Source organism: Nelumbo lutea, chromosome 5 (assembly GCF_056320005.1).
Source record: "Nelumbo lutea isolate HS-2025 chromosome 5, American lotus-T2T, whole genome shotgun sequence".
Lineage (NCBI taxonomy): Eukaryota > Viridiplantae > Streptophyta > Magnoliopsida > Proteales > Nelumbonaceae > Nelumbo > Nelumbo lutea.
This window is the reverse complement of record NC_142688.1, coordinates 10907163-10933622: the sequence shown is the minus strand read 5'-3', so window position 1 is coordinate 10933622 and position 26460 is coordinate 10907163. Positions and strand designations below refer to the sequence as shown.

The window sequence follows — 26460 nt, the reverse complement described above, 5'->3', positions numbered from 1 at the left end:
ATATTATTTTCATGGGGAAATATTCCCAATGCTAAGCTGCACCTGTGAGGACCAAATCCGATTTTTTGAAAAAGATGACCGTATTGGAAAGGAAGTGATTAGATTCCAATTCATTGGAAATATTCAAATATCCCATGTATGAGCCGGGATTGGCCGGAGAAAAAAAAAGTCATGCACACCGGGCTGCGCCCATCTGTACTGAAAAATTCCAGTCCTCGTGCTAGCCCAGTCCGCCGTGTACAATTTTGTCTCCAAATTCATCGAATGCCGATTTTTTTTTCTTTTAAAATAAAAAATATAAAAAAAAAACCCCACAAAATGACCGTTGATGGCTTGTAATCTTAACAACATAATGGCCGCTGGGTAGCGAAAGCAAAAAAATGATTGTCCACGTTTGACAGACAGCACCCATATCGTTGTTTCAGGATAATTGGGATTAGCTGAATTCAATGGTTTTGGAAACAGAGACAATGCCCCTCGCCGGTGAGCTCTGATTCAATCCTCGGCTGCAAGCAAGGGACTGTTAGAACAGCGTAAAGACGATTTCGTTATCAAAACCGATTTCCTCGCCAGTAATAAAATACGTGATCCACATGAATGAACGGGATATAAAAGGAAAAACAAGAGGGGAAAGTTTAGCTGTTCTTTTTGTTTTTGTTTTTTTAGTTTTTACGCGTGCGTGATAAGAATAATTACATTTAATATTCTTTTAAATTTTAATTAAAGAGAGAAATTAAGGAAATAATTGAGGTAACGCATAACAGCATTTATTTAGTTTTTCAGAGACGAAAACTCTTCGCCTCTTCGGGTCGGAGTAGCGTCCTTATGTGGACAGATAAGGCTACCTTGTTTAGGACGAAACTTACGGATTGACCGTTTTTTATAATCATGAATGATTATTGGAAACAAAGTTGGTATATAAAATTAAAATTTACTACAACCAAAAATCCACGCTGCCGGTAACTCGGTAAGACATGATATTGCGAGGACCTTGACGCCAATGTAAACCGGTGAATTTTGATAAATGACCACACGAAGACCCAGAAATTTTCTTTTTCTTCTCTATGTACGAATTCAAGCAAGGGTGAAAGGTTCGACTTTCGTGAAACGATGACACGATGATGACAACATCCTCCTCCCCGCGAGTTTCCCCCTTCTGGCTTTTGATTACTGTCTCTCCCGCTCGACCTTTCTGCCTTCTATTTCTTTGATTCCTTCGCCCTCCTCTCCACCTATCAGCATCAGCTTAAGTGAGAGCCGAGAGGCAATCCAACTCTCTCTCTCTCTCTCTCGTCGTCGTATCTCTTATATTACTTCCTCCTGTTTCTACTGGTACCGAGAGAGAGGTAGAGAAAAGAAGGCATGAGGGAGCGTGAAGATGCAGAGATCGACTGCCTACCTGTGGACCTTCTCGCTCATATCTTTGTTCTCATCTCTTCCTTCACTGATTTGGCCCAGTAAGTTTTATTTCCAGAATTCGTACTTCAAATATCATAATTTCGTGCCTTTTTCCTTGCTGCTTCTCGTCAATCTTTTTCTTCTTTCTTCTTGGAAAAGTACAGGGCCAGTAGCGTCTGCAGGAGATGGAGACAAGGCGTTAAGCAATCCCTCGCCCGTAGAGAACGCCTTAGCTTTGCTGGTTGGAAGATGGATGATGAATCCACTGCCCGCATCGTTCGTTGTGCTTACAGCCTCAAGGAGCTCGACATGTAATCTCCGCCCGTCTATCTCATTATGTTTACCAAGTAGAACTCTTCCTGTTTTCCTCCTTACTGTTATTATTGAGATTGCCAAGTAGTTCACCTTGAATCCTTCTGTTTCTACTAGACCCCTTTTCTTCTTACTAAATTTTTGATATTTGAAGCGTCTATAGTCATCGTCAGTTCCATTAGAATAAAACCAATGTTTTAGATCATAGAGGAGACGCTAACTCGTATTACCTAAATCCAACCTTTAATACTCAAAAAAGTTAAAAAATACTAACAGCACGGACTACCAATCTATCTTAATCTCAAACTGATGCTTTAAAATAGGTTTTGTATTTGTTCCTCTCGTACATATATTCCACTTATCATTTGTCTGCTTAGAGAATACATGAAACAGCTCAATTGGCAAAAGCAGGGCTTTGAAAGTTGGTAACTATATTAATGAGAAATGAAAGGTATTCTTTTTTTTTTTTTTTTTTTTTCAATTTTGTTGAAGCTACAAAATTATTGATCTTTAATTGTGTATTGCCTAAGCAATTATGCATTGCAATTCAGTCCTTGTTACAGAAGGGCAACCTGGGCAGGACACCTTGTGACTTGCAACTTATACTCGGATGTTTAAGCCTAATTATCAAATGGGTATGGAAACTGGAAAAGTAGAGGATGGATTTTGATCTTACCTTATATAGGCAATTTTTTGGGTAATATGTGGATATATGGACGGGTAGATCTGGGTTTGGATGGAGTAAATATGGGATCATAATTTCTGGATGAAACAGATATATATGGATCAATGAATCTAAGGTAACATGATGCATGAGTATATATTGTAAATGTAGTACAGTTGAAAATTTTCTGAGTTGAATTAAGGCTCTTGAGCCTTGGCTAATCATAATACATCGATGGGGTAACACTGCATTTCTGTTTCCTCTTTTTATCAGCTCATGATATCCAATTAGCTAATTAACCATTTAATAAGTGAATTATTCTCAGCATGCTGAATAGAAAACAAAGACATGGACTTCAGGATTTTAGGTTTAATTAGGTGTTTTTAGAATTTTAGTAGACCTATTATGGTTTTATTCTTGGGATCTAGTGACTTTCAATGCTCATCTTTGATCCTTGTCCATGAGCTGGTGACTGGTAAGATACAAGAGGCAGGATATGAATCTCTGACTGCCATAATATATTCTTTTTCCACATTTGCCTCTACAATCATGATTATATGTATTATGTACTAGACTTTGCCATACTAGTCTGTTACTCTAGGCTTGTCCATTTTGAAGAAAAATACTAAACACAACTTCGATTCTGGAGATGGACAACGTGCTTCTACACAAAGATAATATTTTTTAGACAAACTTTTTGTTTGTATCATTGTAATTCATTTTGAGTGAAGTAGAGAAATTATTTTGTCAATCAAGTAAATGTCATGCAGTATCAAATTGTTTTGTAAGTGTTACGGTTTAATGGGATATAAGTATTTTCTTTGGCTCTCTATAGTTGCTGATGGGTGAGTATTGTTGGATGAATTCACTCAAGATATGTCAACTTGAAAAAATGGTGATGCCAGGTTGTTTAGCCTGTCAAAAAGCATTTTACATATGAATGGATCAGATTGACCTCTTGCAAACTTTCTGTGTCTTTTCAGTACTCTTTTGGTTGCTTGATATATAAAATCTAATTTAGATAGTGAATCTTATCCATTGTTCCTTCCCTTTTCTCCACATTAGATTCACCAATACAATCAGAGGCTTTGAAGTTACAACCTCCAGTCCCCTTCCCCAAGTATTGCCATGTCCTTTTAGGTTTAACCTTTGTGAAAAGGACATTCTCAAGATGCAAATAGAGGCCATGTGGTGAAGAACCAGCATCGTTACTTAAAGTAATTTAGGTAGCTGTTATATGATGGAAACTCACAAATTACTTGAGATAAAGCTAATGGCTCTATTACCAGAATATATGATTTGAGCAAGCTTCTCTACGCTGATGTTGATACACTGAGCAAGTAGGATGAACAGAAGTTTTTTTATCAATAACAGAATCAATATCATTAGTTAAGAAGAGAATTAGTACATTTTAAGAGAAAGAATGGGGAAGGAAATATTTTTTTTTATCAATATCATTAGTTAAGAAGAGAATTAGCACATTTTAAGAGAAAGAATGTGGAAGGGATAAACTATCTTTAGCCCCTCCCCAACTGAAAAGAGTTTTATTTTAGGATGAACAGAAGATATTTCTAGTTGCAAATAATGTATGCAACATCCTGGACCTCCCTTGATCACTGTAGGGAAATGACTGTGAGTGGAACTTATCATCACTTCTTTAATAAACTTTTCCTTGTTCCAATGAAGTGGAATAATTGAGTTTCATGTTTTAAAGATATTGTATGAAAAGGCCATATGCAGATAATGAAGAACCATAAGACTGAATTACCTGGGATGCTTGTGCCCATAAGAAATCACGAAGCCACCCATTAATAGTAATGGAACTCTGGGCAAAGTTTCCGCCCGTGATATGAGTTACCACCCCTTGATCATTTATACTACCAAAAGATATTGAATTAACATAACGTGTTGTAAGTTTTCTCCCTCATTTGCTTTTATTTTGCTTTTTACCTCGTCAGTTCAAGAAGTCGGTGGGGCTGCCAAATAACAGATGATGGACTACATAAAATTTCATTGGCCAAGTGTGTCAGCAACCTGACCTCAATATCCCTGTGGGGCATGACAGGCATCACGGATAAAGGTGTTGTTCAACTGGTATGTAACTTTTATCACATTTAAACATCAAAAATAAAATAATAAATAATATGATGATTAGGCTGATATAAAATTGGTGCATTATTTTGTAGATAGTTTATTCTTAGTATCCAATCCAGTATTTTAGGATGTATACAAATGAAACTTTTGGGTGTTTTCTCCATTAATTCAGCCTATACATATTTTCTTCTTCTAATTCATTAAGCTGCTTTAAAACTTTGATCTTTGTATTTGTTCATTTCTTGAACATGCACACAAGTGACCCGTGAGATTGTTTGCAAAGGTTTAGCATCTAGTATTGTCCCTCTTATTGATTGATAATTAATAACTTTTATCAATCATATCGATCATAAGCGAAAAAAAAGAAAGAATGGAACCTCAGATATTGTCAGTTAACATAATAAAATGTCAGCTGTTAACAAAGAAGCGGATTCTTCCATACTTATCATTTGTTGTAAACCATTATACTCGTAGTGTCATCCTGATCAGGAAAGACACACATGTCCTTTTGGGGATTTATCTTGTCTTCTTAGATTCTTCAATGTACACCAGATCATTCCTAATTGGCACATTTGTTCACTAGTGTTTGGAAACCCATTCTTTGCTTTGTTGTGTGCAGACACGTGATACTAACTCCCATCTGAAGCCAGAAGCTTGCAAAGCGGAAAAAAAAAACAAAATATACATTAAGCAGGATGAATACACTATATCAATTAGAGCCTTTTTTTTTTTTTGAAGAATTTTCTTAATTCAATCAGGTGGAGTATCATGTCATGCTGTTTTGGATGTTAAATTTATATTTGAATAAAAAGCAAAACAATGTGGTTCACTGTATAACTCTGAAAACAAGATTTTCCTAGTATGTTCCTTTGGAATTTGGTGCTATTGCAGAGGAAACCTACTGGTAGCAAAAGGATCATATCTTTAAGTGATGTCGAGAACTGTGTGTGGTGTTGGAGTAAACCCATTTTTTTTAACTGGATCATATCTTTTAACTTTTCCTATCAAGTTGGAGAATATTATTGTGTGTTTCTGCTATTATTGTAAAATGAAGTTTTGAATAAAATAAACTTTTGCCTGAGTTATTGATTCACCTTGACAGGACATCCCACCTGTGCCTTAATACATTATTGAAACTAGGTGTCATCTTAGATGGCTAGCCTAAACTAGTTCCCTTCTGCAAGGTGCACATTGTCAATGTTCTAAATTTGAAAGTAATAAGAAGGCCATTACCCAATATCAAGGTAATACTGCCTACAAAATATGTAGCAATTAAATTATGGACTTATCACATTATTAAAACTTATTAGTTTGTAGCACAAATCTACTTCTGGCATGCCGCCTCTTCTCTGTTTCTTGGCTTTGGAAATTGTAATACCATGTCAGTTGCAGTAAGGTTCCATGTTATTTCCCTCTTGGGAGTATCCATCCTTTTTTATCCTTTATATAGAAAAGTTGGAAAATAAGCTCTCTTAAGTGGTATTAAAATCTTTCTTGTTCTCTCTTCTCTTTCATGTCATTTTGTTTATTGAATTGCTTGTTTCCAGGTTTCAAGAGCTGTTTCTTTGCAATACCTCAATATTGGCGGTACATTTGTTACTGATGAATCTCTCTTTTCAATTGCAAACAACTGCCCACATTTGAAGGTGAGTTTTCTCAAAATGCTGCATACTAAGTTTTTTTCCCTAGTGTTTGGGGATACTTCATAGATTTCCTGCATTCTGAGACAATAAAAGTGCTCAATTTTACTTATTTGGAAAAACATCAACAAATGTCGTTCTTTTTGACATTTTAAGAGAATGTTACTTATGGAAGATTTCATAGTTTAAGAGAATGTTGTTCTTTTTGACAGACCATCATCCTCTGGAGCTGTCGCCATGTTACTGAAAATGGACTTATCATGCTTGTAAACAAATGTCACAAACTTGAGTCAATAAACGTGTGGGGGATGAGGGTTCCTGTGGATTGCTTTATTGGTTTGCTTGCCATTAGTCCTGCCCTTCAGATAAAGCCTTTGGGAGTGCCTCTCAATGCTAGTACAGTTTCACTTTGGCCCATCATGTAACTTGTCATGTTTTTTAATTGCTTTAAGAAGGTCTATGTACATAATTGTTTATTGCTTTTCCAGTATTATAAAGACACCATCGACTTGGTTGTATTAATTCACTTTTAGTTCAATTGTTTCATTGTGAATCATTCTGGTGTTTTATAACAGCCTTTTGGTGCCTGACTTCAAACAATGACTGTATTGGTATTGCATTTGGAGGGACCATATCTCTCTTTGGGTGAAGCTAATGAACTGAGATTGGCAATAAGAATAAGATTGACCCTTGCCCCAAGTCTTGTTCTCCACCTCTTTTTCTTCTATCTCTTTGATTCGTTCTAGTATAAAGAGAGTTGGGTTGGAGTTAGCGGTTGGCTGGATGGAAATTTATTTCTAGCTGATATGGTAAGGAAAATGACATAGTTTATCTATTCTCAAGCATCATTTATTGGACATCTATTTTGAAAATTTTCAGTTTGGATCTCCTACCCACACCTACCCATGCCTCACTACTGTAAGAACATACTCCATATTTGCATGTTACCATTCACGGGGAGATGTTACCAATGTACATCTGTATTGTCATGCGGGTAGGAGATCTGAATTGGAAAATTTTCGCAGTGAATTTCATAACCAGACACTCATTTAAGATGTTTAGAAACCTTGACTTTTCCAATTACAGTTGCATTTACAATCTCTGGCAGATGTTTGCAATTGTTGTTCATCATGAGGCTAAAAGCCTAAAACACATTCAAATTTACTATTTGGGAAATTACTTTAAATGCACTTACCCGGGTATCTAGTTAAGTGCATTTATTCATGTTGTTTTATTTTCCATGTAAATAAGACAATAATCGGTAAGTGTTTTCTGAGTGCATTTACTTATGTTGTTTTATTTCTCATGTAAATAAGACAATGATTGTTTTAGCCATAAAAAAAATTATTGTTGAAAAGGGCAATTTTATCCCATCCAAGTGTTGACAACTTTCCCCCTAGGTGGGAAAGTTATTTGCCCATTTGGGAGATATATCACCAGCCAGGAAAACCCCACATAATTATAAAAAAAGAATATGGGTATCTTGATCAATGGAAACCAAAATCCAAAAAAAAAAACTAACATGTCCTTAGCATTAATTCATTCAAGGAAATAAGGAATTCAAAAAATTTTCTATTTCCAACTTCATTTTAGATTTTAGAACATGAGAGAGAGAGAGAGAGAGGAAGAGCCCTTTTTTGATAACCACTCTTTACCCACACCTTTTCACTATAGTGGTGTGTTCTTATCTTTCATGAGCAATTTATACACGGAGAGTGCACAAGTCAGGATTTCATAGGATGGAAATACAAGGCAGTGGCACATTTGATCTATCAACATTCAACACATCAGCAAGGTGCCAACCAGCTCGTTGATAAGGTCTCTCGTTGGTTGTAGCGGAGACTTAGGATCAAATCCTGCCTACACCTGGTTTGCGGGATAATTACTGTAGCTATTCAAATGAAAAAATAAAATCAACATTCTACACTTCCAGAATCCGTATATGGTAATGGGTCAATGGGTTTGTGTCAACTAATTAAGAATGTCCTCCGTCCTCCCAACAAAAACTGTGGATGTGTCTGCACATTTCACCATCCCATATACTATGTCCAACCACATATTAGATGTGCATATATAAGCAAAGATACACCTAATCTGCCCCCAACCCGGCCTAGTCAGCTCGGCATCCAGGTCCTCATCTAGCAAAAGTTCTCCACTTCGGCGTCTAGGTCATCAGCCACTTGGAAGCAAACCAAATGACGAGGTACTTAGCCAAAAAAAAAATTTTGATTCATCAATTGGCGTCGTCCGTGGGAACCGCTACAAAAAGCATTCACAATCAACAGCTCACCTGAAATCAATGGCATCTTCCAGTCATGACGGACAGAGCACTAAAATGAACATCCCTGGGGGGCAACCTCAATTTCCATCAGTGTGCATTGGCCAGTTCACCATACCGCTCACTGTGGCTGGGATCCCAACACTGACCATGCCACAAAACGCTATACAGGTAAACGCCCCGCTCCCTCCAGTCGTGGGCGCAACCTTCGTTGAACCGTCTGTGGTTCCCCCCAGAGTCGGGCAGTCCCAGTTCGATGACCCGGTACACTGCGTGTGAGCCATTCAAGTCCAAATATAGTAGGTCCAGCAGTTCCAACAATACCAGCAACATGTGTTTTACTAGTACTACCAGCAGCAGTTCCCTCCACTGTCGCAAAGCCAGTAGTCGGTTCTACCCTGACACCCAGCAACTCAGTAGAACCGACCTCGTGTGCAGAACACTGGATCTCCCCACCGAGGCGAGGAGACTTCCCAGGTCCCACTTCCTCTTGGGAGCCAAGTCTCACCTCGCGGTAGGAAAAGACGGACAGATCACTCCGCTTGCTTCACAAGGCAATATCGGAAACATGTCCGGAGAGACACAACCCAATAGAGCTACTCTTCCTCGGTGTTTGCATCAGGAAGGTGGATCGATAGCAGGTAACTGGTTCGGGGTGCTGGCCGCGAACTCAAGGCAAGGCCCTTCTATCCGCGACAGTCAACATCAAAACCCAAGGAACCAAGAGCTACCTCATAGCAGAGTAGTACCAGACCATATAGAGGTTAGCAACACCAATGTCAAGCCGATAAAAAAGCAGCAACGAAGGCGTCGCAAGGCACATCGAACTTCAGCTCAGAACAACCAACTCGCGAGGCCAAACCAGTAGGAACAGGTTAAAGGTAAAGAAGAGGTGAGCTCGGTAGCCACAAAGCCCGCCCCTCTACTCTCTAGGTTGTCCCCTCTGTCTCCCGAGCTCTTGGCGACCCCGATGCCCAAGGACTTCAAGATGCCTCCCCTCAACAAGTATGAAGGATCTTTTGATCCTAACGATCACTTGGACTCCTTCCAGTGCCAGATGCACCACATTCAAAGGAGTAGCTCGCACATGGTATCGGAACCTCGCGCCAGGATCAATCAAGAGTTGGGCGCAGTTCGTGTAGTTGTTCACCTCGCACTTCATCACCAGCAAGAAGTGTCCAAGGTCCCAAGAGAGTCTCCTTAATGTAGTTTAGAGAGAAGGGGAGTCCATCAGAAGCTACATCAAGTGCTTCTACGACACATGCCTGCAGATCCCCGACCTAGACCCAGTGGTGAGACTCACGAAAGCAAAGAAGGGCATAACTCACAGGGAATTCAAATGGCATGTGGTAGCCAACAAGCCGAAAGATATCACAAAATTCCTCAAGCTCGCCGACCAGTTCATCGGAACCAAGGAAGAGATGAATCAGAGGACCGATAATCTAGCAGAGAAGAGAAAAAGAGTAGGTGACAATACAGGTAATGATGGGAATAAGAAAAGAAAGAGTAAGTCCCCAACCAGGGGAGGAAACAAGTCTGGGAGCCGATCTTATTTCGCGATCTTGCAAGTCAGGTCAGCGCTCCAGAACCCCACCTGTAGAAAGGATGAACTACACACCCCTCAACGCTAAGCGAGGAGAAATCCTGATGGCTATCAAAGACTCCACCTTCATCAAGTGGCCTTCTAGGTTGAGGGGAAATCCCGCCACCATAAACAATAACGTTTACTGTCACTTTCATAAAGACCACAGACACAATACAGAAAACTGTAGGAACCTCCGCGACGAGATCGAAGAGCTCATCCGTCGTGGGTATATGAAAAAATTTATACAAAGAGAAGAAAGAAACCAAGCAGATCGACAAGGGGACCAGAGAAGAAATACTCCCGAGTTCAGTAACAGACAGAATGAGCAGCCGCCACGACAACTGCTCGAGGAGAGACTGATCCGCGGAGTAATCAATATGATTACTGGTAGGTCCATCATCGGGGGTTGCACTTCGGCAATAGGTCGAACTTCAGTTCGCGAATTAGAAAGTGAGGATCAGAACCCGCCAAAGCGACCTAGAACTAAAGAGCCGATCTGCTTCACGGAGGATGATGCGCGTGGGATCCAGTAACCCCACGATGACGTTCTAGTGATAAAGCTGAGGCTCAACGACTTCGAAGTCAAGCGCGTCCTAGTTGACTTAGGTAGCTCGACCGACATTCTGTTCCAAGACATCTTCGACAAGCTCCAACTCCAGGAAAGCGACCTTAAGCCAATGGATACCCCCTTGGTAGGCTTCAGTGCGAGGAAGTCAGACCCCTAGGGCGAGTTTTAGTACCTATGGAGGTCGGCACGTGGCCGAACATAGCGAGGTTCGAGCACACGTTTCTAGTAGTCGCAACCCCATCTCCCTATAACGCCATAGTAGGTTGGACCATTACGCAAGCCCTACGTGTGGTAGTATCCACCTACTACCTGGCAATGAAGTTCCCTACGAACTACGGAGTAGGGGTTGCGCGAGGAGATCAGCTCGAATCTCGCAAATGCTACGTAGCTGCCCTCAAGGGGAAAGCCAAACTAGTAGCTGACGTCGAGCTCGAGCGACCTACGGAGTATGCTGAGGAGCGAGCTACACCTACAGAGGAGATGGTTCACATCCCGGTCTCGACTAATGATCCCACTCAAACCCCCCAGATCGGTGTTTCAATCAAGGAACCACTTCGCTCTCAACTGGTAAGTTTTTTACTTTAGAATTTAGATGTATTTGCTTGGTCCGCAGTAGAAATGCCCAGAATAGATTCTAAAATTCTAACTCACAAACTAAATAATGTTCTCTTAGTCAGGTCCATTAGACAAAAAAAAACACAACCTCGCCCCGGAGCACTGGAGGATAGTCGATGAAGAGGTCAGGAAGCTCTTAGCGGCAAACTTCATCAGGGAGGTTCATTACCCAAACTGGGTAGCTAACCCAATTCTAGTAAAAAAGGCCAACGTTAAATGGCACATGTGGATGCGACCTCAGGGCATGATTTGCTGAGCTTTCTGGATGCATACTCGGGTTACAACCATATCAGGATGGATCCCGTTGATGAAAAAAAGACGGCCTTTATAACCGAGCTTGGATTGTACTGCTATAAGGTTATGCCCTTCGGACTAAAAAATGCCGGGGCAACCTTTAAGAGACTTGTAAACAGGGTTTTTGAGCCGTTAATCGGCAATAAAGTTGAATGTTATGTAGATGATATGGTCGTTAAGACCCAATTTTCAAAATTTTTATTAAATGATTTGCAAAATATTTTTGAAATTTTACGAAAGTACAACATGAAGTTAAATCCCAACAAATGCGTCTTTGGGGTCACCTCGGGTAAATTCTTGGGCTACATAGTCAATCGACGTGGCATCGAAGCTAACCCGAAAAAGATAAAGGCCATCTTAGATATGAGACCTCCTCGCAAACTAAAAGAGGTTTAGAGGCTGAATGGCCACATAGCCGCTCTGAGTCGTTTTATGTCTAAGTCAGCAGATCGCTGCCTACCTTTCTTTAAGGCTATAAAGAAAAGTAAAGACTTCGAGTGGATCGCGGAGTGTCAGCTCGCCTTTGACATGCTAAAAAGATACTTAGCTACTACCCCGGTTTTGACCCGACCCGATGAAGAGGATATTTTAAAGTTGTACCTTTCCGCGAGTGACAAGGTGGTCAGCTCGATACTGATAAAAGAGGTAGATCGGGTCCAATGACCCATCTACTATGTTTGCAAGGTTTTGCAGGATGCTGAAATAAGATATCCGGAGATCGAGAAGCTGGCGTACGCGCTAGTCATAGTAGCTCATAAGCTTCGTCCATACTTCCAAGCCCACACTGTCGTCATCCTCACCAACAAGCCTCTAAGACAGATCCTGCTCAAGCCCGAGGTGTCTGGCAGATTGACAAAATGGGCCATCGAACTCAATGAGTACGATATCCGGTATGAACCTCAGACGACAATTAAAGCCCAAGCCTTGGTCGATTTCGTGGCAGAATGTACGTTCAGCACCGCAATCCCCAAGCTGGACAAGCTCGAGCACACGGAGGAGACTTCAACCACTGTGGCACCAATCCCGGTTAGAGCAGGTCCAACCTTGGACGAGGAGCCCTGGATCCTCCATGTTGACAGCTCGTCCAACCAACAAGGAAGCGGTGTGGGAATAATTCTGTACAGTCCAAGCGGGGTGAAGCTGGAACACGCACTCTGGTTCGAGTTCGCAACATCGAACAACGAAGCAGAGTACGAAGCACCGGTCACCGGTCTCACTTTAGCGAAGGAAGTAAAGGCTAAGCAACTTATCATATGCAATGACTCCCAGGTTGTGGTCAACCAAATCAGTGGCGAGTATGAAGCTCGCGACACCTCCATGGCTGCTTATTTGGCCAAGGTCAGGGAGATACTGCGCGGCTTCATCTCCTACTTCATCAGGCAGATCCTGAGATCCGAGAATGCAGAGGCCGACGCCTTGTCCCGGTTAGCTAGCACAAGCAGCAACACCATGCGGACTGTGTTCATAGAGGACTTACCTTGGCCCAACATTCTCGAGGGGGGGGGGGCAGGAGAGGTCACTCTTGTAGCACAAGTATAGCCGAGCTAGATCGACCCGCTCGTGATTTACCTGCTTCACGGGACCCTCCCTGTAGAACGCAATGGGGCCCGAAGAGTAGAGCGCCAGTCGGCTAAGTACGTCATCGTAGACGGATATCTTTCACGCTCCCCTACTTGCATTGCTTGTGACCCTCAGAGGCCGAGCTGCCTATTAGGTGTCGAGATGACTAGAGTGTCGAGCTGACCAGAGTGCCGAGCTGGGAGCAGATTAGGTGGCGAGCTGACCATGCCGAGTTGGATTGATTGTTGAGCTTCGTAATTTTTTAGAGACCTACAAGGAATCAATGTCAGAGGACCAGGGGTGGCTAACCCAGCGAGGTCGCTCCGATGCTTAAGTCAGTACTCTCATAGTAGACCTATTCATGGGCTAGGTAGCCTGATGGCCCAGCCCAGCCCGCACCCCGATTAGGCTTGGTCATGTAATTAGGCCCGCGGGCCTGACCTCGGGACTAACAGAGTAAGCTTGACTATGTTTCGGGTTGAGCTCAGGATTTGTCGAAAAAGCCCGGCCCGACTCAATATTATATATTTTATAAATACATAATATGTATTTTATATATTATATAAAATATATAAATAATATAATATTTATTAATATATATATATATATATATTTATAATTTAATATATACATTTTTTATTTTTTCTTTATAATTTCTCTCTCTCTCTCTCTATCTCTATTCAGCCGCTTCAGCAATAGTAACAACATGGGATAAATTTCGGGCTCGGGCCCAAGCCCGGGCTTCGGGCTTTTTATAAGGGTTGAGCTCGAGCTTGGGCCTTAGAAAAATTTGTTAATACAGTGAAAGCCCGGCCCATGAACAGGTCTATCTCATAGTAGACTGCGAGCTAAAAATCATAAAGTATGAGAGCTAGAATATGCTTATTTGCCCTCCCCATACCATTGGGGTTGGTGCCTTTATATAGGCATTGTTTAGCGCGGGCTTCACGCACTGTATCCGAGATTTTCGAGAGGTCGCCTAAGAGGTCCAAGATTTCCGAAGGCAACCGCCATGCACGTTGACCATCCTCCGAAACGCTCGATACGCGAGCCAACTTCCAAGGATCGTGGGAGTGTTGGGATATGCGTGCCGAATTTGTCGACGAGCACGTCTCGCAGGTCGCCAGATCGACGCCTGTGCCAGGCTACCAGTTCGATACCTATGCCAGATCGGCGTCTGTGCCAAGTCGCTAGTTGGGACACCATCATCTTGGTTAAGGCAAGTTGTTGCCTAAGTGATTCCGGATGTCACCTATTTATTCTGAGATGCCATATGCCACAATATCATTGGAGGGCCAAATCCGCCCTCATCATGTTGGAACTGACTTGCAATGAATTTTTGCTGGGAGGGGATCTGGACTCGGAATGCTTCTTACCCGAATTATAAATGATGTATAAAGGTGAATCCAAGCCTAGTCGAGTTGAATACCTGCTTATTTAAGCTTAACTCGTTTTGAGCTAGATACTTGAACTAATTTAACTCGAGTCAAAATGTTTTATTTGACATATATAACATATAAGTACCAGTATTTAGGCTGAATGCCAATTTAATACTTGAACTTTAAAATATAACATTCTAGTACCCGAACATTCATTTTGCGCCGCTTTAGTACCCGAACTTTTAACTCATTCGAGTAGTAGGTAGGCTCGACAGTCGACACCACCCTATTCATGCAACAGGAATGGCAATATTTGTAATTGTTGGAAAATTGCGGACTTTACAATTCTTCGTCCAATAAAACCCTAATGTATTTATTATCAACGCTCTCGAGTTTCTCTTTCTTCTCTGCCCGCTCTTCGTTCTCCCGTGTTCATTCCCCGAGTCCGAGATAGGTTTAGGGTTTTGAGATCACAGAGAAAGCATCCACCTAATGGCGGCCGTGGAATCTGTTCAGTGCTTTGGTCGCAAAAAGACTGCCGTTGCAGTCACCTACTGCAAGCGAGGTAGGGGCCTCATCAAGATTAATGGCTGCCCGATTGAGCTTGTTGAACCGGAGATTCTCCGTTACAAGGCCTACGAGCCAATTCTCCTTCTGGGTCGTCAGAGATTTGCAGGTGTCGACATGAGGATTAGGGTTCGGGGAGGAGGTCATACTTCACAGATATATGCCATCCGTCAAAGCATTGCGAAGGCCCTTGTAGCTTACTATCAGAAGTACGTTGATGAACAGTCGAAAAAAGAGATCAAAGACATACTCGTTAGGTATGACAGGACGCTCCTCGTGGCGGATCCAAGGCGCTGCGAGCCTAAGAAGTTTGGAGGACGGGGAGCTCGCGCTCGCTTCCAGAAGTCATACCGTTGAGTGGAGAAAGAAGAACAACAAGGAGGAAAAGACGAAACGGAGTGGTGTTACTTATTTGTTCGGTTTTTATTTTTCATTATTTTTTAGTTATTGCTTATTGGAACTTTGGAAGTCAGGATGTCAAAGCCGCTTACCATTTTCTTTATTTTGAGAGATTTTGCATAAACCTCTATTTCTTAATCTAAAATAGTTTTTATTTCTGGAGATTTTTTACTGCATATTTAATGTTGGATGATGAATTAGGGCCTTGGGTTTAAATTGAGAAGTGCTTATGCTTTTCTCAAGTGGAAAATGATTTACGAAATTGGTTTTTCCCTCTTCATTTGATTTTTGCTATGCTAGTTTGTTATTCCATCTTAGATTTTTGTCGCTTTAGCGGTAATTTAGGGTTTTAAAGTTTTATAGATGATCCTGCCTATTTTTTCCTCTCGGGGTTGTACTACAGCGAGCTAGTGTTCTATGAAAGTACATATTCTTGAGTTAGATAGATTGTAGTCAACTGTTTCTTTGGGAATTAGGATTCACGTCATTTTTTTTGTTGTGAAATATCTCTAGCTTTTTAGGAGTTTACTCCCTGATAGGCTGCTGGGACTAGCCGGGAAAGCAATGATGTTCTTAGTTTCTCACCTTTTGATTTCCCCAAGTCTGTCTGTTTAAACTCTATCAGCATCTGCTAATGTATATCACTGATAGCTTGATGATGGAAGGTATGCCATGTTTTCTGGTGGACCCATTTGTCGTTTCTATTCTTGGTGCATGTAGTTTTATCTTTGTTGGTGTTTTTTAGTAATGCATTTATTGTTACATTTTTTTTTCTGAATAAACAAAACATAAAATTAACCAACAGCATCATGCAAGTCTGAATAAAATAAAAGGTTTCTCATAGTCATATAGGAGGATGAAACCAAACCATCTAAGGTTGAAAAGTTTTTAGCCTTTTGAGCTACAAGGTGAACAGTTCTATTACCCTGTTTTTAAACATAACTAAAAAACGTGGTTCTCAAAGTTAAATCATAAAAGTTTAACAAGGTTCAAATTATAATAATAGGATCATAGAGAGGACACGGAATCATTGTTAAGCCCAGAGATAGCAACAATAGAACCAGACTCAATGACATAATGTTTCCACTGTTGATCTAAAGCAAATTTAAGGACAATCAAAATAGCTTTCTTCATTTCCAAAACACCTGTAGTTAATTAGTTATATTTAAATAAGCCACCTAAACCTGCAGAAAATGAACCATTATCACATCTTACGAAGTACCATAAGAATCCAAAGATGAAAGAACTATACAACCATACATTTAAATACCTCCCAAAAAAAAGAATACAACCATACAGTTAAGTTTGAAATAATCAGTAGGAGGTTGGGACAGGCAGACAACCTACTAGACTCTTCATCTGGATTCCAGTGAATGGAATTTCTATGAGAAGTGATAGACTTATTATTCTCTTGATTCTTAACTAGCAATCAAGTTACTGTTCCGAACATTCGGATTCCTGAAAGTTTAAAACTTATCCAGATGATTGTTGAAAATGATTAAGTACGTATAAAAATTTTTGCTTCTTCTCTCGTAGATGCTCTACCAATTTACCATAAAATAGATAATCAGCAAAAAGAAGATACTTTACTTTAGAAGCACTTCTAACTACACTAATAGTCTATTATCCTGAATATTGATAAAAAAGTCTATTACCCTGAAATTTATGCTTCCCTTCAGCTTTTTAGTAATCTTGTAAGCCCATCCATACTCAATATAAATGTATTTTCTGATGCTTGAATCCAATTGATTATTGTATTTCAGTGTTTTAGTGTGTTCTGTTAATAAGAAGGGAGTTGCTGATTAGTTGAAAGTTGAAACCGGGAGTGTTCTGGACCATGAAAAAAAATGCACACATGCACAGATATATAGAAAAATGCCATCTTGTACGGTAGGCTCAGTTTGTGAAGAGTGCAAATGCAAATATATTCAGTGCAAAACCTTGTATTTGCAGTGTACGTATTTGCATTTGCATTCTACCTAGACTGAGCCTTAACTGTAAAAATTTCAAAAGCCTCAACTGTAAATTTATGTCAGATAAGACAACAGAAAATGATAGTGTCGCTTAGGCTCAGTTTGGAAATAGTACAATACTAATATATGCTGTACAAATATATACAAAATACAAAATTTTGCACTCTACAAGTAGTACAAGATTTTGCACTCTTTTCAAATTGAATATAGTCTCAGTTCGGTAGGAGTATAAATGCAAATATGTAGAGCAACAGAACCTTATATATTGTATTATTTTGCATGCAAGTGCACTGTAAATATTTGTATATATACTCTTTTCAAGTCCAGACTTCTGGTAGCTCTGAAGTCAAAAGGTATATTGAGTCATGAAAATCTGAGCAGCTTGAAACTAGTTTGGCAGATGCAAAACTCAAAAGGCTTTATTTGGAGCTTCCTGAAACTGAATTTTTTGTCAAGTCTCCCTTTTTTTTTTTTTATTAGATGAAGTAATTTTATTGGAAAATGGATAAAATCAGATACAAGTGTCTCATGGAGAGTACAACTGTGCCTCATACAAGTGTTCCCTCTTTGTTCCCTGCTTCGCCTATCTATTGTTAATTCCCTATGTTAGCAAGAGTATTAATAAAGAAAGAACAACTACCCATGAATTCGAGTATGGAGTTCTTGCCATCTATGGTCACGAACGAAATGAATCCACCGTGTCTAGTTTGGTATATACAGAATCTCGTTACAAGATTATTTCTACCTGGCTTGGTAGGAACCGGATTCTCAACGGTAGCTTTATGAAAAAAAATTACATAAGTATCACCATCCATGTTTTTTTATTTTGCATTTGATTAAATATCACATTCATATCTTCATCCCAAATGCTTTGTAGTTTTTTTTGGGCGGCCAAAATTAATTGTTTTTTAGTGCCTTTATAACTAATTGAATGTAAATTACGGGTTTTGCTTTAGGGAAAATCTATGATGCAGAAAAGATATGGTATAGAAAGAGTTTAGACCAATTAAAACCCATGCACGAATTTTGATAAATAACACTATGCTCCCTACCACACTTATGATTCTGATTTATTGGTCAATTGCTTTTTGGATGTTATATCTTTTCCACATCATAGTTGAAATGGGAAAATCTATGACGTGGAAAAGATATTGTATAGAAAGAGTTTTGACCAATCAAAACCCACCCATGAATTTTAATAACCACCACCTGATTGGTTATGTTTATGATTCCAGTTGATTGGTCAGAAGTTTTTCAGATATTGTATCTTTTCCATATCATAGTCCAACCCTTTGTTTTTTGGCCCATTTATTTCTCCCTTTCAATGGTCGGAGACCTAGTTATTTCCTTCAATGTTTCCGTGTGAAGATTGGCCGGACTGAAACTGCATTCTCTTTCTTTTTCATTTTCTCCCTGGTTTTCCGTGTCACAACTCACAAGAATAGTGGAAATAAGTAGTGTAGCATCAGAAAATAGAGAGGGCCAAATACACAGGAGGTATGGTTTTCAGTGTCGTGGTTGTACCAAACTTATCGGCGAATGTGTGCCAATACATAACTTTTGCAATCCAGAAATATTGAACAGCCAACAATTATTCAGCTCCTGTGCAGTTGGAGCTCGTGTGTTGTTTACCATTGCAGCAGTTAGGTTGTCTAGCGCTCTCTGCTTGTGGGCTTTATTCTGCTTTCCTCCTCCCTATTCGAACTACAACTACTCATCTGATGACTCGGATTCCTCCTCTGATCATGATTAGCTTTTGTTTGGATGAAAATGCACCAGAAATTCAGGATGCATCAACCTGGTGTTTTCTTCCTCTTCCCCTCTATCCTCTTGGATAGGACTTGTTTTCTTTCCACAAAACAAACATGTAAAAAGGATTATGCCCACTAATTTCCTTTCTATAAACCAAACAATGATAATGGAAAATTTTACACATTATCATTCCATCTCATCCCATTCCACTCAAATCTTCCCACAAACCAAATGGAGTCTAAAGAAATTCCTTAAAAATTTTCACAATTTTTTTTTCCGCCAAAAAAAGATGCCCTGAAATGGTGATCCGTGCCAACTGCCGAATGGAATTCTGTCTAGATAAGGTGTTTTTAACTTGTCATGGCTCAACTCTTCAGGAACCAAAAGCCTGATAAAGGGTGAGCCTACTTGGGTTTTGGGGAAGTCGGGTTGGATAGTCGTAGCTTGCGCTCTTGCCCAAGCCAGGCCCTAACATGCTCAATTCAGCTGAACTCTAGGTTTGCAGTAACTTATGTTTGGGTATGATCTTGTATGTCTCATGCCCATAACTTGGCAGATTTGTTGTTTGTTAGGTCCTTACCCTGCACAATTCTGTGGTCATTTACCCATTTATGGTCTCCTATCCTTCTATAGTCATAAAGCATGTAATGCAGAAAAGGAGCAGGATTGAAAGAATGCGGTGGCTGATGAATCAGATTTGAACCCAAACCTAAAGTTGTTGTGTCTCAGTAGAAAAGGGAGAAAGGGAATTGATGATCATTTCCATCTAAACCAAACCATACACTTCTACCTCCGACAGATACACCTCAGATGTTCCTACAAGTAAACCTGAAAAATCCAAACTAAAATCATCTATCGGGGCTGGATAGAAGATTAACGGTAAGCAAATATAAAAATGGATTTAAGACAATAATAAAGAAAAAAATGAAGTGCTTTTTTCAGTCTACTATGTAAATATTGGAACATCTTTCTACTACCAGTAGAGATGCCATATGAAAAAACTGATAGATGATCATTTCATAATTTTGCTTAGCATTTGGACCCACAGTATCACCTGAAACAAATTTATTTTGGAATTTCAGATTTGATGAGTTCATTTTCAAACACTTACTGTGTTAATAATTATCAAACAAACTTGAAATGACCTTTATCCCAATTTCTTATTTGAAGCTGGGAATAGATCCATTTGATGTGGCTAACTTGTTCTCTAAGATGTCAAAGAAAACCACAACAGACACATTTCGTTTCACATGGCATCCAAAGTAGTAATTATGCACTCTTAAGTAGCTTGCAGTGTCTAGAAATGTACTCATAGCTTTGTAATTGAGGTTTTCGATTTGATCATTCCAGGGGTCTAGAGCAGCAATTGGTAATTACAGTAAGTAATTCCTCTCAAACAGAGAAACAACACCAATTGCATTACACACGAATGGCCATTATATAGTAATATATTTGGTGATTGTTGTGCCACAAAAAATCTCAGTAGTTCACACTTCACACATCAACAATTCCACAGTCTTATTTCCAACTCCATTAGTGTGAACTGGTCCACAGTGACCTACAACATCTTTTGATAATATGAAACCCTAATGTTCTCTTAACAATTTTGTTGCAACTTATGGAAGGTTGACTTATCCCAACAAATAGAGTGTAGATTTCCTGCACAGACATTAATGAACCAAAAATTGCTTCAGGATGTATGCTCAAGATTTGAGAGCTGCTAGGAACCTAAGTGGGGGCAAGCAGTTAAAAATAAGTCAGTTGCTTCTAGTGTCCAACATTTTGAGATAATAGTGCTACTAATAAAACCGTTATGATCCAAGAATGGTAGCTTCTAATGTTTAAAGGACTCCACTAGTACCATTGTAATAACCACACTTAACAAACATAATACAAAAGTTCCCCGTGAAATAAGTACTCACACACATATACTTACAAAAAGTGATTTAACAAAAAATTCCCCCACTAATTAACATCTCTAGCTGACCATTAGGACTCTAAAATATAATCTTAGCCTCCTTTCCATATAAAGTAAATAAGAGATTTCCCATTGTTGCACAAAACCTAGAAACACAGATTCGAATGACACAGTAAAACAAAGCAGAACAGAGATATGAGTTTTGCCTTTGGCCTATGTCCACAGGTGATGGAGGAACAGAAAATCCACTATATTAACTGTGAAGGTACAAGGTTGAGCTACCTCTATCACAGAAAAATCCAAAAGTACAAGGTTGAGCTGCCTCTCCTCATGCCCAATAGAATGACATACAAATATGAGAGAGACCCCAACATAATATATTTGGATCTGGCCCATAAACAACAAACAAGGGTCGGGTCTAGAAACTCCCCTCCCCCCCCCCCCACCCCTCCATACCCTGACGATCCAATCCAAGCCTTCTGCATCTACCAGAGATCTCAATAAATTTTCCATCTTCAGGTTTTTCTCCACAAATGTTGGGTCAAGTCATGAAGCAGGCCACAAAAAGAATTCAATGCACAACTCAACACCCATTCACACCAGACTGTAACTCGTACGAGAGTGACCAGTACAACTAGACCAGCTCTATATGGGATTGAACCACCAAAATTTAGGTTGATGGGGCAGGCCAATAGAATGGAATACAGTCCATTAACTCTTCCCAACTTAGTCAAGAAGGGAAGTTAACTCTGTCCAAATGGTCATGTTGTAACCCAAAAAGAAAAAGTAATACTAAAAAGTTTTACTTTAGGTTTTGCCAAGAAGTCAATCATCAGTTTACTAACCTAAAAATTTGTACAATATTGAATACACAAGCATCAAACTATGCACCCAGTAGTGTTTTCCTACAAATCTCCATCTAGGAGGAGGGGAAAAATCTAAAGTATTTCTGAAACACCAATCAAGGCAGACATGGTGTAGGGGTTTTGTATCCCAATGTCAGTTCCCCCAATTCTTGCATATTTATGTTTATTCCCCCTCTCCACTCACTCTTTGCACTGTAAACACACACATTAAGAGCCATTACACGATGTTGGTCCCAGCTATCTAGGGTCTTGGGAAGGGCGGACTGGATGCAAACCTAACCTTTGACATGTTATAAATAAAATTGTACCCAATGTTGTACAGAGACACATTGGTCCAGTGCAAATTCATCAGAACAGTCAACCTATGATGCATGTACACCAGATCTACAAATTAAATTCCCAATTTATCATGTAGAAAGGGAAAGTTAGAATTTCCCAATGTTACCCTACTACTGTTATACAAAATCAAAGGTCAAGACTCTCTTAGGGTTCTTAATTTGTACTGACCAAATCAACTAAAAGTTCCTACACGAATAACTCCTAGTGGATAATGACTTCGGAATTTCCCAATGTTACCCTACTACTGTTATACAAAATCAAAGGTCAAGACTCTCTTAGGTTCTTAATATGTAGCGACCAAATCAAATAAAAGTGCCTACAAGAATAACTCCTAGTGGATAGTGACTCCCACATAAAGTTTTCTCCGCATGGATGTTGTTTGAGTTAGTTTGGTAATCTATATTTGATAATTGATATCAGTCAACTACTTCAACAATGCAAAACAATGAAAAGATGTATTCTGGCTACCAGAATTTCATGAACACCAATACATGCCTCTTCCTAGTTGATAAACTTTTTCGATATATGAGTCTATAATAACAAATAATAATAAATTAACTTTTCTGTACTATATTCAAATACATACTCTATACCACCATTTCAATGTATTTCTCAAAACCCTTGCCATATTTTTGAATCTGATGTCATTTTAATACATTTCCGGCCAATATATGCAATATTTTCCAGTATCTAAAAAACACCAAGAGATATCTAATGCTAGTAAGGTTCCAATACTGATGCAGTTTAGTGCTAGATGCTGTCTCAATTTATCCATTTTCAAATGACATCAGATTTAAGAATGGATTTGTAGTTTTTGCTTTTTCAATAATAAAGATTATCCTGAAGAAAAAGAAGGTGGGACAAGAAAAGGAGTACAATATTTCCTCGAGAATTAAAGGAAGGAGAACAGGAGGTAGTCATTAGGGATTAGAATTTCTTCTTAATCTGTAAGAGACTCTCTAAGCCATTATATAAATTTTTGCATTGTAACAACACTGTAAACATAAGTATCAGTAATAACCATTAGTCCTCTAAAATTTCTCTTTCCTAAGTTAAACATTTGGGTTTTGCATCTAAATTTGTAGAATTTACTCCAAATTTGTAAGTCAAATGTGGATGGAATTTCTTTCTCTTAGATAAACATTTGGGTATTCATCACAACTTTCAATAGAATTGTCATGTGTTCCCTCTGGTAATGAACAAGGTATAAGGTAGAAGGACAAACAATATCAATAACATATCTCAGACAACACATTTTGTGGTCTCCTTCTACCTAGTACCTTGTATAAGCATATAGCCCGGCAAACAGATTGATTGAAAGCATGAGCTTCCTCACCATAAACATCGTATGTTTCAGTTGAAATCAAAGTTTAGCTATCAAACAAGTAAATTTATAAGGGTTCAATGAAAATGCAGTTCTAACTAACTATTATCTGCCTCAATTGTTTTCAAATTCCAAGCACTTCTGTTCGCAGGAAAAAGATTAGGTTCATCAATAAAGAAATGAAGAAGAAAGTGATAGCTCATCAAGACCTCCTGCCGAAGAGAGGAACGGAACAGAAAACTGTGATATTTCTCATACAATAGTGACAATAATAGATTCATTTGTATTTCAATTTCACAGTACTGAAGCACGATCGATAAGATAACTCCTAAAGTGGCATATACCTGAACCACCATTTTGATACATTGGTATTTTGGTGCCTCTTGACTTCTATCTACCAAAAATCCCCAAAACAAATCCCACCTCAACTTTCAACTTTCGCCTGAGAACTCAAAAGAGTTGTTGCTTCCACAGTTACGTTTAGTATTCCAGCTAGCCTGTCTCAACCTTCCACTAGCCAATGCAGAAATTTAGTCAACTTGTTCTAAAGCCCAAAATTTATGTAATGGCTTGCAAGGCTATATAGAGTAGAAACCAATCATCTATCTTGTGATGTTAATAGTTACAATGACAAAAAAGCCATCAGTGAAAGGCAAAATAAGTTAAGAATCAAGAGATTTAAAAAATGGTTTGGTGAAGTAGAACTAGATAACTGAACATATCCAGAAAAGCTGCTTCCAGTCCTTGCTGTAGGAGTTCTATTAGTTGCAGCAGTTTCCTTGCATGATCCCTTTGGTGCTCCAACCTGCAAAAGTTTCATCAGGGGAGTGACTCTTTCAAGGAAATACATGAAATAATATTCATGTCATTATGAGAGAGTTGGATGAAGGCATCCTCCATGATATATCATAGGTCCAATTGACCCATCAAGATGATCCTAACCATCAAATTTATTGCCTTATGATTATCCAAATGCAGTTAAAAGACTATAAACAATCTCCATAGTAGGTGGATGAATCATTGAATTGAATCACTATTGAACCAAGAACATGTACTTCCATATGCTACTCTTTCATGTGATGGAATGAAAGTTCATAAACAACTGAAATGGATAAGCATAGTCATAAACCTGGCAAGCAGTAACAGTACTACACCCACATAAAGTCAGTCCATTCATTCTGTCGAGAGCATCAAAAACACCTCCTCCATCACTCCTCTGCAATATTTGAGTTTCCCATCAGGGTGCCGAATTTTCATATATTTATCTATATATTTCCCTTCTAGAAATAAAAAAGTTATAATACCATGTAAAAGTTTACGGCAACAAAGTTAGGCATCACATTTCCAGCTGCTTTGTAACAAGTACCGACCATCCCAATAAGTGTAGCTGAGTTCTCTTTGCAGCTTTCAGATTCTACTGGAAACGTAGGGAAGTAGTTCTGTAGAAACAGGGATGCACTTCTTGAATTTAGTGGTTGTGACTCCTTTCTGTTGGAACATGAACCTTGTACAAAACCAGGATCTCCAGCTGAAAATCAAAACATGATTGCACTATAAAACAAATATAACATCAAAACTTCAAACAAATGAAAGTTTTTGTGCTTACGCTCATTTTCCAGAATGTACTTCCACTGATATGCAATTCCTTCGTCAGCTTCCTTGGAAGCATCAGAGGTGAAGACCAGGAGTCGGTGATTCTCTGCAACCATGTCAGTAATAGTAGGCCAATCCTCACCCTTCTTTGGCATCTTTGAGACAGGAAACCAATACTCTAGTAATCCAGCATTAGTGAAAAGCCTTGTCAATGCCTTAGGCGTATGCACATAGTCCTCAATTATAATGGTCACAATCTCTGATGGGTTTTCACTCAAAAATGCCTCTACTTCCTTCAAGGTGTTGATTGCAGGTTCCTGAAAATGCACGCAGCACACAGTAGTAAGATCATTTGCAAAAGAAGTTTAGATTACAACTGAATTGGTTAAACCGAAGTTTAGATTACAAAAGCAGTGAAGTTGTAGCATTGTCCACGCATCGAATGGCAGAGCCAGACATCGTCCTCGAAATCATACATGTCCAACATCAACCCTCTTACACCATTCTAAACAAGTCCCAGAATTTGAAAACTAAATTAGTTGCCAAAAGAAGAAACAATCACTCCAACGAATTGAAATTTTGGAGAGAAGGATTCTAGTTATTGGTGCATACCCTCAACTGATTAGAAACAGAGTCTTCTTGATTATAAAATGTCATCCTCTGGACACCGGGCAGGGACGGTGCGTCAACAATAGAGAACGAGTTGTGGGTCACCAGCCATGAATACTTGTTGAAGGGAAGCCCCGGAATCTACCAACACCCAGAACACGGTAACTCAGATACCACATCAGAATAAATAAGAAGAATGAGTTTAGAGCATAGAATCTGAAAGGAATTGTATCGGAAAAACAAACCCAAGAAGAAAAGGAAGAACATACGAATGATGTCGGTTGGATGGCCTGGCCTCTGGTGCAAGTGGGCTCTGTCTTCCCGCTCGCAGGGCAGTTGCCGCAGTACAGACCAGGTCCACAGTCGGTAGGAGTGGAACACGAGTCGAGAAACTGAGAATTTGGAGTATACTTAAAGTTGGGATTAGGGAAAAATGAGAAGTAAAGAGACAAAACAATTTCAGGTTGTGCTTAATCTGATCAGAGATCAAACCTGACAATTCCCGTTAGAGCAAGCACGGCAACTGAGGACAAAGGTTGAGATGATGAACAAAAGAAGAGACCCCCCTGAAGCCGCTCTGCATGTCTCCCGGTGATCCGCGGAACAGGTTAACATGGGAAGAGACGATTGCAGAGCGGGAAGGGAAAGATCCGGACAGGAGTAGAGCGGAAGGACAGAGCAACAGAAAGCAAGCAGATAAATTGTTATTGTTTTGAGGTGGCCTTTCCTCTTT

At 39.5% G+C, this 26460-nt stretch overlaps 3 protein-coding genes across 3 annotated transcripts; 2 read left to right on the top strand and 1 right to left on the bottom strand.

Annotated features, from left to right (window-relative positions):
- Positions 1 to 1009: 1009 nt before the first annotated feature.
- Positions 1010 to 6664, top strand: LOC148850304 (F-box/RNI-like superfamily protein). The gene is made up of 5 exons (XM_088946527.1): positions 1010 to 1457; positions 1563 to 1709; positions 4333 to 4468; positions 6016 to 6114; positions 6321 to 6664. Exons 1-5 carry the CDS (start codon positions 1363 to 1365, stop codon positions 6531 to 6533), a joined length of 690 nt encoding a protein of 229 aa, XP_088802653.1. The 5' UTR covers positions 1010 to 1362; the 3' UTR covers positions 6534 to 6664.
- Positions 6665 to 14776: 8112 nt separating this feature from the next.
- LOC148850303 (small ribosomal subunit protein uS9) lies at positions 14777 to 15517 on the top strand. The gene has a single exon (XM_088944520.1). It carries the CDS (start codon positions 14880 to 14882, stop codon positions 15309 to 15311), a length of 432 nt encoding a protein of 143 aa, XP_088800646.1. The 5' UTR covers positions 14777 to 14879; the 3' UTR covers positions 15312 to 15517.
- An 8565-nt stretch (positions 15518 to 24082) lies between these two features.
- LOC148850302 (PLC-like phosphodiesterases superfamily protein) lies at positions 24083 to 26431 on the bottom strand. The gene is made up of 8 exons (XM_088945493.1): positions 26220 to 26431; positions 25997 to 26119; positions 25731 to 25868; positions 25525 to 25623; positions 25132 to 25435; positions 24830 to 25053; positions 24655 to 24741; positions 24083 to 24330 (listed from the first exon to the last, which is right to left on the bottom strand). The coding sequence occupies exons 1-8, from the start codon at positions 26340 to 26342 to the stop codon at positions 24148 to 24150; spliced, it is 1281 nt and encodes a 426-aa protein (XP_088801619.1). The 5' UTR covers positions 26343 to 26431; the 3' UTR covers positions 24083 to 24147.
- Positions 26432 to 26460: the final 29 nt, after the last annotated feature.

Excerpts from the sequence above, each read along its gene's own strand:
- LOC148850303 (XM_088944520.1), top strand. The coding sequence starts at position 14,880 with ATGGCGGCCGTGGAATCTGTTCAGTGCTTTGGTCGCAAAAAGACTGCC.
- LOC148850304 (XM_088946527.1), top strand. The coding sequence starts at position 1,363 with ATGAGGGAGCGTGAAGATGCAGAGATCGACTGCCTACCTGTGGACCTT. Across the intron at positions 1,710-4,332 it reads AGCCTCAAGGAGCTCGACAT|TTCAAGAAGTCGGTGGGGCT; the intron begins GTAATCTCCGCC and ends TTACCTCGTCAG. Across the intron at positions 4,469-6,015 it reads ATAAAGGTGTTGTTCAACTG|GTTTCAAGAGCTGTTTCTTT; the intron begins GTATGTAACTTT and ends GCTTGTTTCCAG.
- LOC148850302 (XM_088945493.1), bottom strand. The coding sequence starts at position 26,342 with ATGTTAACCTGTTCCGCGGATCACCGGGAGACATGCAGAGCGGCTTCA. Across the intron at positions 26,120-26,219 it reads GCTCTAACGGGAATTGTCAG|TTTCTCGACTCGTGTTCCAC; the intron begins GTTTGATCTCTG and ends CCAAATTCTCAG. Across the intron at positions 25,869-25,996 it reads CCATCCAACCGACATCATTC|ATTCCGGGGCTTCCCTTCAA; the intron begins GTATGTTCTTCC and ends GGGTGTTGGTAG.